The sequence below is a fragment of the Hemicordylus capensis genome, chromosome 3 (assembly GCF_027244095.1).
Source record: "Hemicordylus capensis ecotype Gifberg chromosome 3, rHemCap1.1.pri, whole genome shotgun sequence".
In the NCBI taxonomy this organism is placed as follows: Eukaryota; Metazoa; Chordata; class Lepidosauria; order Squamata; family Cordylidae; genus Hemicordylus; species Hemicordylus capensis.
Window position 1 is genome coordinate 87,647,238 of NC_069659.1, and position 15,353 is coordinate 87,662,590.

The window sequence follows — 15,353 nt, forward strand, 5'->3', positions numbered from 1 at the left end:
CAAAGTTTTCATTTTTTGTTTTGTTTTGTGTGTAATCAAAACATATGCTGTACATAGTTGTCTTTCATGTAGATTTTGGGGATCTTAAAAGTGATTTTTGTAAAAGGTAGAAGAGTCATTCAGAGTGAAAATTCTCTATTGTTTATATGAAAACATGAGAGCTAATTAGTGTAAGTACCTACTTAGAAAGGCCGAAGCTTCAGAAACTCATGTCCTCGTACACATTATGTTGTGCTTGTTTGGCAATGACTTAATTAATATGTCACCTGAACTGCATGTATCTAAGTACAATGTGATGCAATTGGTATTGGGAAATGCATGTCCGTTTTAATAGCATGGTGTGGTGTTGCTGTACTGACATCAGATTTTACTCTGTGGTTGTCACCTTCCCACAAAGGAGATTTTGCAGGGTGGCAGTGGCTTAGCATGCATAAAACAACATGCCATGCTGGTTGGTTAAATGCGCATTGAGGTACTTGCACTTTGGTTCTGAACTGGGGAAATGTGTAAGATGACCTAGCTTATCCAGGAAGAATCTAGAAAGATACCATCTAATCTGCAGCATTTTTGCAGTCACTGGCTGTATTGAGTGAGGCAGTCCTGTTCATGCACGCTGAGCTCTTTTATTGCATGCTGTAGAAAGCAATGCCCTCAGTGTTCCCTGACAGCAGAGGCATAGCTCTAATTGAACAAGGTGGGACAAATGTCCCTGTGTCCTGAGGGAGAGGCCCCTGCTGACTGGGCAACAACTTGCTCTTTGCTCTTGTGCATGGGGGATGTGACTAATTGCATAGAAGCAAGAGAAACGGTTTCTGAGAATAGTCTGTTTTTCACCATGTGCTTACAGTTCTACTGCAGCAAAGACATGGGGGGGCAGTGGAGGGGAGAGAGAATAAGGTGGGGGGGGCTGAAGGACAGGTTCCCATCTTCACTTCTTGTCCCAGCGCCCACTTTAACCCCGCTATGCCCTTGTCTCAGAGACAGACATAGGAGCCCCATGTACTTCTAGAGTTCTGGCTCAAGAAAAAATCTGGCCAGCAAATATAGTGCCCTTTCTCACAATAGGTGAGGAGGGCTTAAAGGGGCGAGGGGAGGAAGCCTCGAAAAGCTTAACTCCGTGTAGACAATCCTCTCCTCATTGCTGGGCAGGCAGATGATTTGTTGCCTGCTCAGACGATTGCTGGCTTCTGCCAGCAGGAGGTAGGTTTGGGAGCCGGGAGGGCCCTGTAACTCCTGTAATGCACAGCGCGAGTGAGTGGTACATTATGGGGAGTTTTTCTATGCTGGTCGGGAGGCTGCTGGTGTGTGGGTGTTTCACGGAGCCGAGCAGCAGCGACACACGATCAGTTCGCCTGGGCTAATACGCCCTTAACCCTGACTGCCAGGGTTCCCTTGTGAGTTTGCTGCCAGGAGCTGTGCAGCTCCCAGCGGTTCTTATGCACAAGCAAAACCAGGCTGGGTTTCCCTAGCCTGGTTTTGCCCGTGTGTGAGAATAACTTCATAAAATAACATGCCATTGCTTAAAGCAAGAATTTGAATGTTAAAGGTCCATATTGTGTAGGAAGGGTGAGGAAGAGGAACATATAATTCAAACAGTTTGAATTTACTGAATAATTTACTGATTAACTATATGTAGCATTAAACTCATCATTGTCTTGCTAGAGGCTTATTTTCCCCCACTTTAAAACACCAACCACACATGAACCTACTGTAATTGGGATCAGAACCATGTCACAAAAGCAGGGGTTGTTTAGCCCTCTACCTCTGTGCCATTTCCTTACCCACCCCTGAAGGTGCTATTCATCCCTGAAGGGGGCATTCAGGGTAATGCCACTTTTGGGGGCCCATAGCAATTTCAAGGAGGATTTTTGGCAGCCAAGTGCTGTGAAAGTAAAGGGTTGAATATCCCCCTAACCTCCACACCACCTCCAGATATGGCTTCTGTCATAAAATAAATCTCAGACTAGGCAAAGATATGTTTAATGTCGCATTTTGCTTGCTCCCGAGCCTAATCAAGAGAGCCCTTAAAACGTACTTATTTGGCCTGGCCTTCCAGAGTTTAAAATGATTAATTGTTTTAAACTGTTTTAAATTGTTGCCCTGATTTTCAGGGCTTTTAGCTGTTTTATTGGTTTTATTGTGTTTTAATAGTTTGATTTTAATTGTTAATTTGTTTTTAATTGTTTCTATCATGTTGTGAACCGCCCTGAGCCATATCGGAAGGGCGGTATATAAATCTAATAAATAAATAAACAATCTTATTTGCTTAAAAGTGTGTTTGCAGAGCCTTCCCAATATCCACAGAACCTTCAAATGTTCAAGAACATTTCAAAAGAAGGCTTCAAAGCAGAAAAGAAGTGCAGTGCTTAGATGGCATCTTGTTTGACAAAAAATGTTCAAGCAAAAGATACAGATCAGTAAAGGGGTATGAAATGAAAGGGTCTCCAAATCTTCTACAGAAGCTCCAGCATGTAATGGCTCTCTGTGGCCCATTACAACATGGCCCAGTGCATGCATTCAGCTTCATTAAGTTTATTTGCAAAATACAAAATCATTGCACATTTTATTATTGTGCAAGACCCACATAAGAGGAAGATGCACAAAATAAGAGCTGCAAAGAACCAAATTTAGATTCAGTCTGATGATTGCTCCTCTGTGAAGAAATCTTTCTCAAAGATACAATGACATGTATTCTTGGCCACTGAATGAGTTCTGCCTCTAATTCCCACTATGTTCTATGATTCACTTTATTGATTACAGAGAAAGAAGCATGCCTTTTTCATGGCTCTTTCCTCTGAATAGGTAGAATATGTTGTAAGAATACATTTAACTACATCTAGTTCACTCTTTCCCCCCTTATTCTGCCTTGCCCCCGCCCCCCATTGGAAAAGTCTATGATCAAAATGAGGTAGCAGGGATTCATCAAATACCACTCCATTGTAGGCATAGCAATACCTTGAAGCCAAGAGAAAGATAACTCCCTGTTGAATGTAGATAAATAATCTCTCTGATTGAAACCATTTTATCATGTTTAGCTTTGTATATGATATCAGTAGTGTGCATGCCCTTGAGGCTAAAATCTGATTGTTGACTGATTTGGGATTTTTAATTTAAAATTCCAGTACTATTATTATTGGACGTATACTGAATTTTGATCTATGAAGGACTGTTTTATATGATAAGGCTAAAAACAGGTTTTCTTTCTAGTTTTCTTTGTCATTTAATCCCCCCCCCCCCCATTTGGGATCAGCTGCATTTAGATGACAGACTCTTAGGGCCCAATCCACCAGAAGTTAATTGTTGTTAAGGTTGCAGACCTAAACACATCATTCCTCATTGAGCTTAATAGGACATTGAGCTTAATAGGACACTTAATATGACTTTTGAATAAACATGTAGATTGTCCTCTTATCTAATGAAAGTCAGTAGGATTAAAGCACTTTACGTCCCTTGATTTCAACAGGATTTATAGTCATTACTGGCTTTCACAGGATTGTGTCTTTTACTTTATGAAGGCAATCTCAGCTGGATTGTATTTAGTAGACTTCTGACTTTTGAGCAACAGGAAGAAAGAATTTCAATCAGTGATCAATGAGGACAGCCTAATGGCACAATTTTAAATATGTTTCCATTGGTTTGATTTTGCAATAAATAGATGTGCAGCTTGATGTATATTTATCAGAAACAAGTCCCACTAAATTCAGTGGAACTTGCTTGTACATAAATGTACATAGTATTGGAGCTTTAATAACACTCTCTTCTTAATCAAGGTGTTAACTTCAACATCAGCCTCATTAGATGCCAGGATTCTAATCAACTGAAAGCTGTGAACATGACTAATAGCCCAAGACAGTGGATAGAGATACATATTGCAAGATGATATGAATTAACATCCCCATCCACAAATGAGGATGGCATTAGCTGCTTGGTCTTTAGATGTGCATCTACATCTAATCTGTAGGCATGTTTCCAAATCCATTAAAGGAATCCATGCAGGACAATGTGCTTTTGGCTGTAAATCCCATTTGGGTTGATGTGCAGATACTGGTCGTCATCCAGCTGAAGGTAGTTTGGCTAATGCTGTAATCCTATGCACACATGCCTAAGTTTTGTACACTATGGAACTTACTTCCAAGTAAACATGCAGTAATGACTTAACTACCATTGCTTTCAATGGGATTTAGTTACTGCTAACTTTAATTGGCCTAGCCTGGGGCCCTCCTTCTTTAATAGTTTGTTTAACTTATTTGCTTAAGTAATTGACTTGTTATCTTATATTTTATTATCTTAATTATTTTGTATTAATATTAAGGACCAGAACATGAATTACTTGCTTGTCTAATAGGTTATATATGTAGGCTTCAACACAAATAGAGAATGTTGGGGAAAATGCCAAGGTCTTTTGAATGACTTTGTTTCCTGGAGGTGATAAAAATGCACATCATCTTATTCTTAAGGAAAACTGAGTCATAGATTATTATATTTTAAATGAACTAATTTTATGCCTCTCAAACTCCATTTGTAAATATATTTATTTGGAGCTCAGTCTCTTTTTATTTCCTCGGCATTTGTTTTCAAGGAAATGTGTTTGGGATTGCAGCCTGCATAAAGCCAAATAGTTTTGTCACCAGTTTCACATTATCATTATCATACAGTGCTTCTGTCAGAAATGTAGATTTATGTTGTCATGTTTGTTTAACATTGTTTGTTTAAAATCAAAAAGTTGAAAGACCAGGCTAAAACAACATTTAAAAGTTACAAATTTTAAAAGTTTCAAATTAAAAGTTATAAATAAAAAGCATAAAAACGAAGAAATCTTCTAGATAAAAGCAGTGGATAAAATATTTAAAAGCCTCTCTAAAAGTTTTTCTTCAATTGTTTCTTTAAAACACTGAGGGAGGGAGCATGGCAAAGCTCTTCAGGAGGGCATTCCAAAGCAGGGAGGCTACCTGGGCTCTCTTATTATAACTCAGCTATAAGGCTCTCTATATTATAATATAATATAAGGCTCTCTTATTATAACTCAGCTCTAGCTCAAGTTTTATTTTATTTTATTTTATTTATTTAACATATTTTTCTACCGCCCAAAAACTTCTGTCTCTGGGCGGTTTACAAGAAGATTAAAAAAGTAAAACATTAATTAAAAACAAAAAATTTAAAAGCAATAAATTTAAAACACAATTTAAAATTTTAAAACAATATTCTAAAAACAACATTAAAACAATCAAAACAATATCAGTTAAAAACCTGGGTGAACAGATGCGTCTCTAAAGACCTTTTAAAAGTTGTCAGAGATGGGGAGGCTCTTATTTCACTAGGGAACGCATTCCAAAGCCTTGGGGCAGCAATGGAGAAGGCCCATCCCTGAGTTGCCACCAGATGAGCTGGTGGCAAATGGTAGCAAATGCAGATGGACCTCTCCTGATGATCTCAATGGGCGGTGGCGTTCATGACGAAGAAGACGTTCTCTTAAATACCCAGGGCCCAAGCTGTTTAGGGCTTTATAGGTTATGACCAACACCTTGTATTCTGCCTGGAAACATATTGGCAGCCAATGTAACTCCTTCAATACAGGAGTAATATGGTCTCTCCTAGATGACCCAGAAATCAGCCTGGCTGCTGCATTCTGGACCAACTGAAGTTTCCAGACTACGTACAAGGGCAGCCCCACATAGAGCGCATTGCAGTAATCCAGTCTGGAGGTTACCAGCAGATGTACCACTGTTTTCAGGTCATCTATCTTAAGAAACTGACACAGGTGGCGTATCAGCCAAAGCTGATAGAAGGCACTTATGGTTCATTTTATTCATCCATCCTTATATCCTTGCTTGTATTTAGTAAAATAAATATAACACTTACTCAACACACCTTTTAAATTATATTCAGAATAAATTATTTTAGGAACTTAAGAATGACTTTGTTAGATCAGAACAATGGTCTACCTAACTTCACATCCTGTTTCTAACAGTGATGCCTACAAACAAGGCATTAAAGCAGCAGCTGTCCATGTCATCTGATATTCAGACATGATATACAATGCTAAATGGGTACTCCATTTAGCTAACATTGCTAATATCTATTGATCCATAATTGTTTTTCTAACTCTGTTAGAAGCCTTCTAAGCTCGTGGCCCTCTTGTGACTGTACATTCTGCATAAGAATTAGAAGTATTTTTTCATAAGCAATTCAACCTCTTAAGCAAATGACCCTGTTTAGCTTTAGAACAAAGACAAAAACATGCAACTTTGAAAGACTTTTGAAGTCTTTCAAAGCTCTGCCCCACTTGCTGCACTGTCTGATACCACTTTAGCACATGTGGGGCAAGCTTTTGTCTCTTTTGGAAGCCATTGATTGGAATGAATAATTCTGTTGGTATTGGGCTTTCCTTTGCCCCAGAAATTCGATTACATTTTTCCTTCCATAGTTCAACACTGTGATCACACATCTGCTCACACCCAGATAACAAAATAATGCATAACATCAAACTTAATAGTTTCAATGTGAGTTTACTCCATCAATAAATTAGAATGTCCAGAAGAATACAAAAGATTGTATTTCAATAGTGAATGCATTTATTGTTAGTGAACCAGACTAAAATGAATATAGTATCTGAATGAACAAATTTAGACCATGAACCTAAAGCTGTGCTTTCGGAATCCTGCCTCATAACTACACCCCACAAATTAATCAGTCCCACACAGAGAAATGTATAAATGCAAAGAACTATTTAAAAATCATTGTAAAGGCATGGGGCTTTGGGACATGCATACAGATGGCTTTTCTTCCTTCAGCCAATTACTCCTGTTCTTCCCCAGTTACAGAATTGTATGGAAATATGTCAGTATGATCCAAACTCTTCATAGATGCAACCAACAGGATGAAGCAATGGATCCTATGGTTTCAGTGGCTGGGAAGAAGTGCTGCCATAGCCCCATAATTTTGCTGCTAGATGCTGCTAGCTTGTTCACACTGATATTTCTCTGTGTAATCCTGTACCTGGGGTTGCTTGATGGGGATTGCACAGAGAAGGAAAAAAGCAGCCACCTGCTTTCAGACATGCATAATTAATGGAATAGGCCAGGGCTACCCAGCTTTGCCTGTCCTGCAGATGTTGGACTACATCTCCCATCATCCCTAACTATTGGCCACTGCGACTGAGGATGACAGGAGCTGCAGTTCAAAACAGCTGTAGGGCCAAAGCTGTGCCGACCCGGATTTGGTCCTTCAGTCAGGTGTGACTGCTCCACTCTACTCCACCCCAGCCCCACACACCTTGGTACCAACAGAGCATACATAAAATATGTTGCTGTTATCAGTTGCTGGAATTTCAAATATTTGTAAATACAGTTTGCTTTTTCCTTTCATTTTCAGCTGAATATAAAACAAGATCAGTGTGTGAAAATGAAGAACTGAAACTCCACTGTAAAGAGTCGAAATTCCTCAACATCTATTCTGCTACCTATGGCAGGTCTTCTCAAGAGAAGAACGTCTGTTCTACAGAGATTGACCGCCATCCCCAGTTTGGTAGGTTGAAAAAAAAACCTCCTAAAAAACTTCATTCTGGGTTTAAAAGGCAAGGAAGTGCATTTCTGATCTAATACAGCTGTGAACATGTCCTGAAATACCAAATATTTCTTTTGAGTGGAGCCAGCATGGTATAGTGGTTAGAGTGCTGGACTAGGACCAGGGAGACACGAGTTCAAATCTCTATTCAGCCATGAAACTAGCTGGGTGACTCTGGGCCAGTCACTTCGCTCTCGGCCTAACCTGCTTCACAGGGTTGTTGTGAAAGAGAAACTCAAGTATGTAGTACACCGCTGTGGGCTCCTTGGAGGAAGAGCGGGATATAAATGTAATAATAATAATAATAACAGGGGATAGCAGAATAGAAGAAAAAGAAATAGAAAAAATCACCAAATACAAAGATCTACAAATTGAAATTGAAAGGCTGTGGCAGAAAAAGACCAAAATAATCCCAGTGGTAATTGGCGCCCTGGGTGCAGTTCCAAAAGACCTTGAAGAGCACCTCAACACCATAGGGGCCACAGAAATCACCATCAGCCAATTACAAAAAGCAGCTTTACTGGGAACAGCCTATATTTTGCAACGATATCTATAATAACCAACAGTATTGATGATAAAATTCAGCCATCCCAGGTCCTTGGGAAGGACTCGATGTCTGGATTGACAAACCAGTCAATAACACCTGTCTGACTGTGTAAACAAGAGAGATAATAATAATATGGTGAGACGTAAGTTTAATAAATCTATACCGGATCGGTCGTTGCCCGGGTCAACAAGGACCGCGCCAGGTGCTATAGTCCCTGGACATCTGGTGGCAAGTGGGCAACAGGGCTCAGGATCTTCAGTTGAGCAACCAGGGCTGGAGACTGCAAGGTTACTGGTCTTGGTGATGTCTGATTTTCCAGTTATATTGTACAAATATTGACCATGCAGTGGCTTCTTTTTCCATTTTTCTGCTCGGTTCTTGACTTGTTATTTCTTGTAGGCCTGCTTTGTTTCATTGGTGTTGAATAGTTTTGCGTTATTGACCATTTGAAGTGCATCTTCTTCACTGTCCTTGATATATTCTTCAAGGCCTCTTTTCTCCTCCTCTACTGTTTGATGGACTTGAAGCATTCCTCTTCCACCTGAGCTGTGAGGGAGGTATAGCCTATCAACATCACTGCGGGGGTGCAGAGCATGATTGATGGTCATGATTTTCCTGGTCTTACGATCTAGCGTCTCTAGCTCTGCCTGGGTCCAGTCTATTATTCCTGCAGTGTATCTGATAACAGTTATAGCCCAGGTGTTTATGGCTTGTATGGTGTTCCCGCCATTGAGTTTGGACTTGAGGATTTTTTTAACTCTCCTGATATATTCACTTCCAATTTTTCTTTTAACTTCAGTGTGTGCAATGTTATCAGCCTGGAGAATGCCCAAGTATTTTGTAAGGTTCTTTCTCTTCCAGGTTCTTGATGTTGCTTCCATTGGGCAGTTCTATTCCTTCTGTTTTTGTTATTTTCCCTCTGTTCATTATTAATGCAGCACACTTGTCTAGTCCAAACTCCATTGCTATATCGCTACTGAATATACGGACAGTGTTTAGCAGTGATTCAATTTCTGACTGGGACTTTCCATACAACTTCAGATCGTCCATGTACAGCAGATGGTTGATTTTACTGGATGTTTTAGATGTTTGGTATCCGAGGCCTGTTTTGTTGAGTATTTGTGAAAGTGGGGTCATGGCGATTACAAACAACAGAGGGGATAGTGAGTCCCCTTGGAAAATGCCTCTTCTAATGCTAACCTGTCCAAGTGTCTCGCCATTGATTGTTAACTGTGTACTCCACATGTTCATTGCTTTTTAAAATAAATATCTGAATGTTTTTGCTGACACCAGTTTTCTAAACATTTTAGTATCCATGTGTGAGGCAATGAATCGAAGGCTTTCTTGTAGTCAATCCATGCAACACTTAGATTGATTTTTCTTCTCTTGCAATTTTCTAAAATCATTTTGTCAATCAGCAGCTGGTCTTTTGTGCCTCTGGTGTTCGGGCAATTTCCTTTCTGTTCAACTGGAAGCTGTTTGTTAGTTAATAAGTGTTGCATCACTTCATCTGCTATTATTCCAGTTATTAATTTGAACATGGTTGGCAGACAGGTTATCGGTCTATAATTACTTGGAACTGCACCTTTTGCTGGGTCTTTCATGATGAGATTAGTTTTCCCAGTCGTTAGCCATTGTTCAATATCACCTCCTTGCAAAATGTGATTGAACTGTTTTGATAGCTGTTTATGAAGGCTTGTTAGGTGTTTAAGCCAAAAGCCATGCAGTCCATCGTCGCCTGGAGCAGTCCAATTTTTAATTTTCTTTGCTCTTTCACTTATTAATTCTGGTGTTATTATTAGATCTTGCATTTGTTGGTTACATTTTTTGACCTCTTTCACCCAGCCTGCTTTTTTATTATAATCTATTGGATTGTCCCATAATTTCCCCCAGAATTGCACTGTTTCTTCTTTATTTGGTGTTTCTATGTTTCTTGCAGTTTCTCTTCTATGCTTTGGTCTCTGATTCGACTGGAATTGGAGATTCTGCCTGTGTTGTGTAATTCTGGCTTCATATCTGCTAATCTTCTTTGACACTGCTGTTATTTGCTGCTTTATTATTTCCAGGACTTCTCTAATTCTCCTTGAATCTAGGTGGTATTTTTGGATCAGATACTGTTTGGTGTTTTCATTTTTCAGCTTCTTGTCTTTCATATCTTTCAATTTACTAACATCTGATCTAAGGCTGGAGATTTTATTTTCTAATCTAATCTTCCATTTAGGTGATGCACTACTTTCTTTTTTTACAGGTCCATTGATCTTATATCCGAGCTCTTGTGTTGTTATTGTTGCTGCACTGTACATTAGTTGGTTTGTTTCTTGCAAATCATTGGTTGTTATTTCTGCAAGTGCAGCATTGACATCTTTTAATACCTGAGCAAGTTGTTTTTTGGCAACTGTTTTTAGAGCTGGAAGTCGAACCCTGGTGGTTGTTTGGTTCATGTGCTCAGTTATTTTTTGCTTTATTATTATTATTATTATTATTATTATTATTATTACATTTATATCCCGCTCTTCCTCCAAGGAGCCCACAGCGGTGTACTACATACTTGAGTTTCTCTTTCACAACAACCCTGTGTAGTAGGTTAGGCTGAGAGCGAAGTGACTGGCCCAGAGTTACCCAGCTAGTTTCATGGCTGAATGGGGATTTGAACTCGGGTCTCCCCAGTTCTAGTCAAGCAGTGCCAGCAAGCAGCAACACTTGTCTCCTACCTTCATCACAATTTGCATGCCTTAGGCACAGTAGCCCCTGCTCATGCCCCAGGCAGAAAAGCAAAGTGAGATCTGTCTCTCTCAAAGATCCCAGCCGAGTATGAATATATACCTGCTGGCTGGGCTGACCCAGAGGCTCATTGCATTGTTTTCTGTCTTGTGACGATGAGAACCACACATACTTAGGCCCTAGAAGTATTGTGAGACTCAGTGCTTGAATGTTTTGAAGAATCGGACAAGTTGGCACAAGTGCATATTATTCGTGTATTGTAAAGTGACAGAAGAATTAAAAAGGCATTCCATGTTAGTACACGGCAAGGTAATAAAAATCAGGGCTTGGTTGCTCAATGGTCCACACAAATTATTTCCTGTCTTCTCCAAATGTTATAGCCTGCCAAGGGTGTTTGAACTTGCCTCAACCAAGTCAGAAAGCTATAGTGCCCCTTTTATGCTGTGCTCTTCATTCTACCTTTTAAAAACAAATTATCTTATTTTCTAATTCCAAATAATGTGTGAATAGAACCAATATTTAAAAGAGAATGTATTGGCCAATGGAAACTGAAGCCATGTGCCAAGCCTTGCCTTAGAAAGGTCAGAAAAATTTTAGATTAGCAAATGTTCATAGAACTATAGATTACTCTGCTTAACAAACGAAACTACATGAAAAAGAGGCTATGCCAAAAAACCAACAACAACAACTTATTCCAAGGTTCACCTTTAGACACTAAGATGTGTTTTTATTGCATACCCATCTAAAATCCTAGTTGTGTTTTGGTGACTATTTAGATCACTGTGGCTGATGCACATTGGCCATATTTGCCAAGAGCAAATCTGAACAGTCTTTTCTAGGAATGTGCATGGAATTGGTGACTGCCATTTCGAGTGGCGGGGTGGGCATAGCTTTAAGGACTGGGGATCTGGCTCTTTACCCTCCATCCCATCCCGGCTGCGTTTCTATCGCCAGCACTGTGTGCAAAATTGGTCCCACAGGGGACTGCCCTGGTACGCTTCCTTGCCGCCTTGGTACATTGCGGACTGGAAATGGTCAGAAGTGCCTGGTGTGTGCGCGGGCGAGTGCTACGAAGAATGGCAAAAGTGAATGGCATCATTAAGAGAAGAAAACGTGAATATTTTATTTTGTTTTGTTTTGTTGTAAACCACCCAGAGACTTGCATTTTGGGCGGTATACAAATGTGTTCAATCAATCAATCAATATCTTGGCCATGTTAAAATACTCCTTATACTCCAAATACTTGGTTAAAATACTCCTTACTGCAGTTAATTATGTAGAAAAATATTAAAGGAAGAAGTAGTGTCAGAAGACAAAGAACATCCTGGCTGAAAAATTTGCAAGGATGGTTTGGATGCACATCCTTACAAGTTCTCTCCCGCACTTCCAACATGGATTGTGTCTGCCTTTTTTGCTCCTGAAATGGAGCATACAAAGTGGACAGGTTTGTTGGTGGAAGTGGTGGGGGGGAGAGGGGAGAGAGAGATCGAGATCAAGCTGCTTGATGTAGGTTAGTAGTGATGGCAACAGAAGGGATGGAACTTGCAAGCAGTGGTGGCCAATCCTCATTACCATGCGCTAGCTCTGGCAGCTCAACATTATCCTGGTGGATGCAAGCAGTACATTGCCTCTATGCACCTCGTCAATTTTGTTGAATGACAAGGTACATAAGGGGACAAGTGGTACAGCTATATTTTATCATGTTTGGGTGCATGGCTGTGTTCTTAAATTTGGCTGTGGGTATTTACTCCTTCCAGCCACCTAATGGCTCAGCGGGGAAATGCTTGACTAACAAGCAGAGCTTGCCGGTTCAAATCCCTGCTGGTACTATATCGGGCAGCAGTGATATAGGAAAATGCTGAAAGGCATCATCTCAGACTGCGCAGGATGAGGGAATGGTAAACCTCTCCTGTATTCTACCAAAAGAAAACCACAGGGCTCTGTGGGTGCCAGGAGTAGGAATCAACTTGACGGCACACTTTACCCTTATTTACTACTTCAACTTATATACCACTATTCAGCAGCAACAACAAAAGTTCTCAAAGCAGTTTGTATAGTGGGGAAAGTGTCTAGGAAGTAAAATGCTGTTCCCTGTTAAATGACTGGCACCAGGTTCGGAAATCCACATGACAAATTTAGGGAGTAATTCTTTCAAAGCCAGACTGTTTGCAAAATTGCCAGAATTGTAGATGATAAAAGAAAGGATAAAGAGAGAAGCATCCTGACTTCTGTGATCTCCTCAGGAGAAAAAAATCAGTTCTTTCCCTAAGCTCTTTTAATCCTTCTCTTCTGTGATTAGTGGTTACCATCCACTAGGGTGCCAAGGAGTGCTGATGGTTTTATATAGTGGACGTGGATATCTAGCTGGAACTGAAAAGAGGAGGTTATAAAACATTTCCAAAACATAGCTGTAAAATATTAGCTCTGACAAGCAATTATTGAACAGTTCAGGGTCTGTTGTTCCTGAAGGAAAGATCCTTTTAGGTACTAATTAGCTTTATTTTAGACATGTTTTGACATGCAAATTATTCAGTCTCACTACAGTCACTACAGCAATAAATTGTGCAGAGCTTAAAGAGAGTAGTAATTCTTCTTTTCAGTTTTTAAAGCCTCTCCCATTTCAGGCACTGGTAGACTTCACTGTTTCTTTTTTTAATGCACAAAAGCTTTCAATTCAGTGGAAAAGCCAGAGCCAACTGGAGCAAAGTCAGGGCTACTTCATGCTTTATGAGGCAGATGTATTATTTAGTATTTTTAATGTAGTTGATGCACGTCTTGCAGAAGGCACTGCATCATTTGAGGGGATAGATATCTCAATAACTCTGTTCACTAATAAGGACAGACAATATTATTCAAAGTTGTATTTTATTTTACTTTTAATTTTTTAGTGCTTTTGGCTCTGTTAAACTTTTCTCTAAGGTCTGTAACTGGAAATATGAAACTGGAGGTCCCTTACCTTTGGTTTCGCTAACCAAATGTCTGAACCAGGGGAACTACATCTAAAGGAAAAACTGAACCCACAGTTTCCCTCCCCAAACTTCATTTGTCACCTTTGGTTGGCTTTAGGTTGTGTTGTCCCAACCTCTGTTTTGCCTGTGACAGCAGTATGTGTGAATGCAGCACCTCTGTTAGCCTTCTCCGAAGCTGGAGTTGAGGAAGGAAGCTCCTCCCCAACTCTGGCTGCTGTTGGCTGTGTGGGCTAAACTTGGCCATAGATTCCGTGCTAAAAATTTCTTTGGAAACAATTTCTGATATACTGTAGATTTTCAAACAGCATGTCAATTTTTTTCAGGAACATGTCAGCTACATAGATTCTCATTGGTTTTCAGGAATTTGTCAGCTGTATAGGTGTTTGTCAAGAACTGTGTAGAGTTGTGTGGATCTGTAAGTTGATATGTTGCTCTTTATAAGAAAGAAAACAAAAAAGGCCTTCTAACAAATTAACTCTATCTAGGACAGAAGTCATTAGTTGCTATCTAGAACTATTCACAACATTGATTTATCACTGGTGGTTTGGAATTACCATTGCAGTTTTTATTATCATGCTTCTATCTTACATTGTTTGTTGTGTATTTGTATATTGGCACCTATTTCTTCTGGTGCTTCCAGCTGAGAAGCACTAGGTGAATATGAGTGTATGAAAGCACATGAATATAGGGCTATTATAAGACAAGGAAGGAATCCTTAGAGATGTAGTTGTTGCTTGTTTTCTGACATACCACAGGCTCTAAGTTATCTTCTCCCACCCTGTTTTAAAATGTATACAGCTAAGCATTCGCACCATGACTGACATACTGTGCAATGTTACTCATGCTGTGGAACATAGTGCTCTTGTGCAACTGTGCAAATATTGTTGTGCAAGCACACAAATTTCACAGAGTTGTTCAGCAGTGAAGTCAAGCTGTCATCCAATTCAGATTGCACAATTTTTGTGCTTCCACAACATCGTTTCTATTTATTTATATTCAATTGATATACCGTTTTTCATTAAAATAATCCCAAAGTGGTTTACATTATAATTAAAACAATACATAATGAAAATATAAAAGTACAGATAATATGAACATAAAAATAATCTCTGTTTAAAAAATCAGTAACCCATAAAAACTACTACTACTACTACTTATTATTATTATTATTATTAATATACTGTCCGTATATTCAGTAGCGATATAGCAATGGAGTTTGGAGTAGACAAGTGTGCTGCATTAATAATGAACAGAGGGAAAATAACAAAAACAGAAGGAATAGAACTGCCCAATGGAAGCAACGTCAAGAACATGGAAGAGAAAGAACATTACAAATACTTGGGCATTCTCCAGGCTGATATAACTAGTCGAGAAGAAAGAAAAACAAGTCAAACTAATCGACATAGCAATACCAGATGATAGCAGAATAGAAGAAAAAGAAATAGAAAAAATAACAAAATACAAAGATCTACAAAGTGAAATTGAAAGGCTGTGGCAGAAAAAGACCAAAATAATCCCAGTGGTAATTGGCACCCTAGGTGCAATTCCAAAAG

The 15,353-nt window shown here is 39.4% G+C and overlaps 1 protein-coding gene across 9 annotated transcripts in view; it reads left to right on the forward strand.

Moving 5' to 3' along the window:
• EVA1C (eva-1 homolog C) overlaps nt 1–15,353 on the forward strand; it is a 99,444-nt gene that overhangs the window by 64,852 nt on the left and 19,239 nt on the right. For all 9 annotated transcript variants that reach the window (XR_008319341.1, XM_053308860.1, XM_053308861.1 and 6 more), the window contains one exon: nt 7,372–7,524. Coding sequence is in view for 8 of the 9 variants with exons in the window: in XM_053308860.1 (XP_053164835.1) it covers nt 7,372–7,524 (153 nt within the window). In the remaining variant the exon portion in view is untranslated. The remainder of the gene's footprint in view (nt 1–7,371; nt 7,525–15,353) is intronic.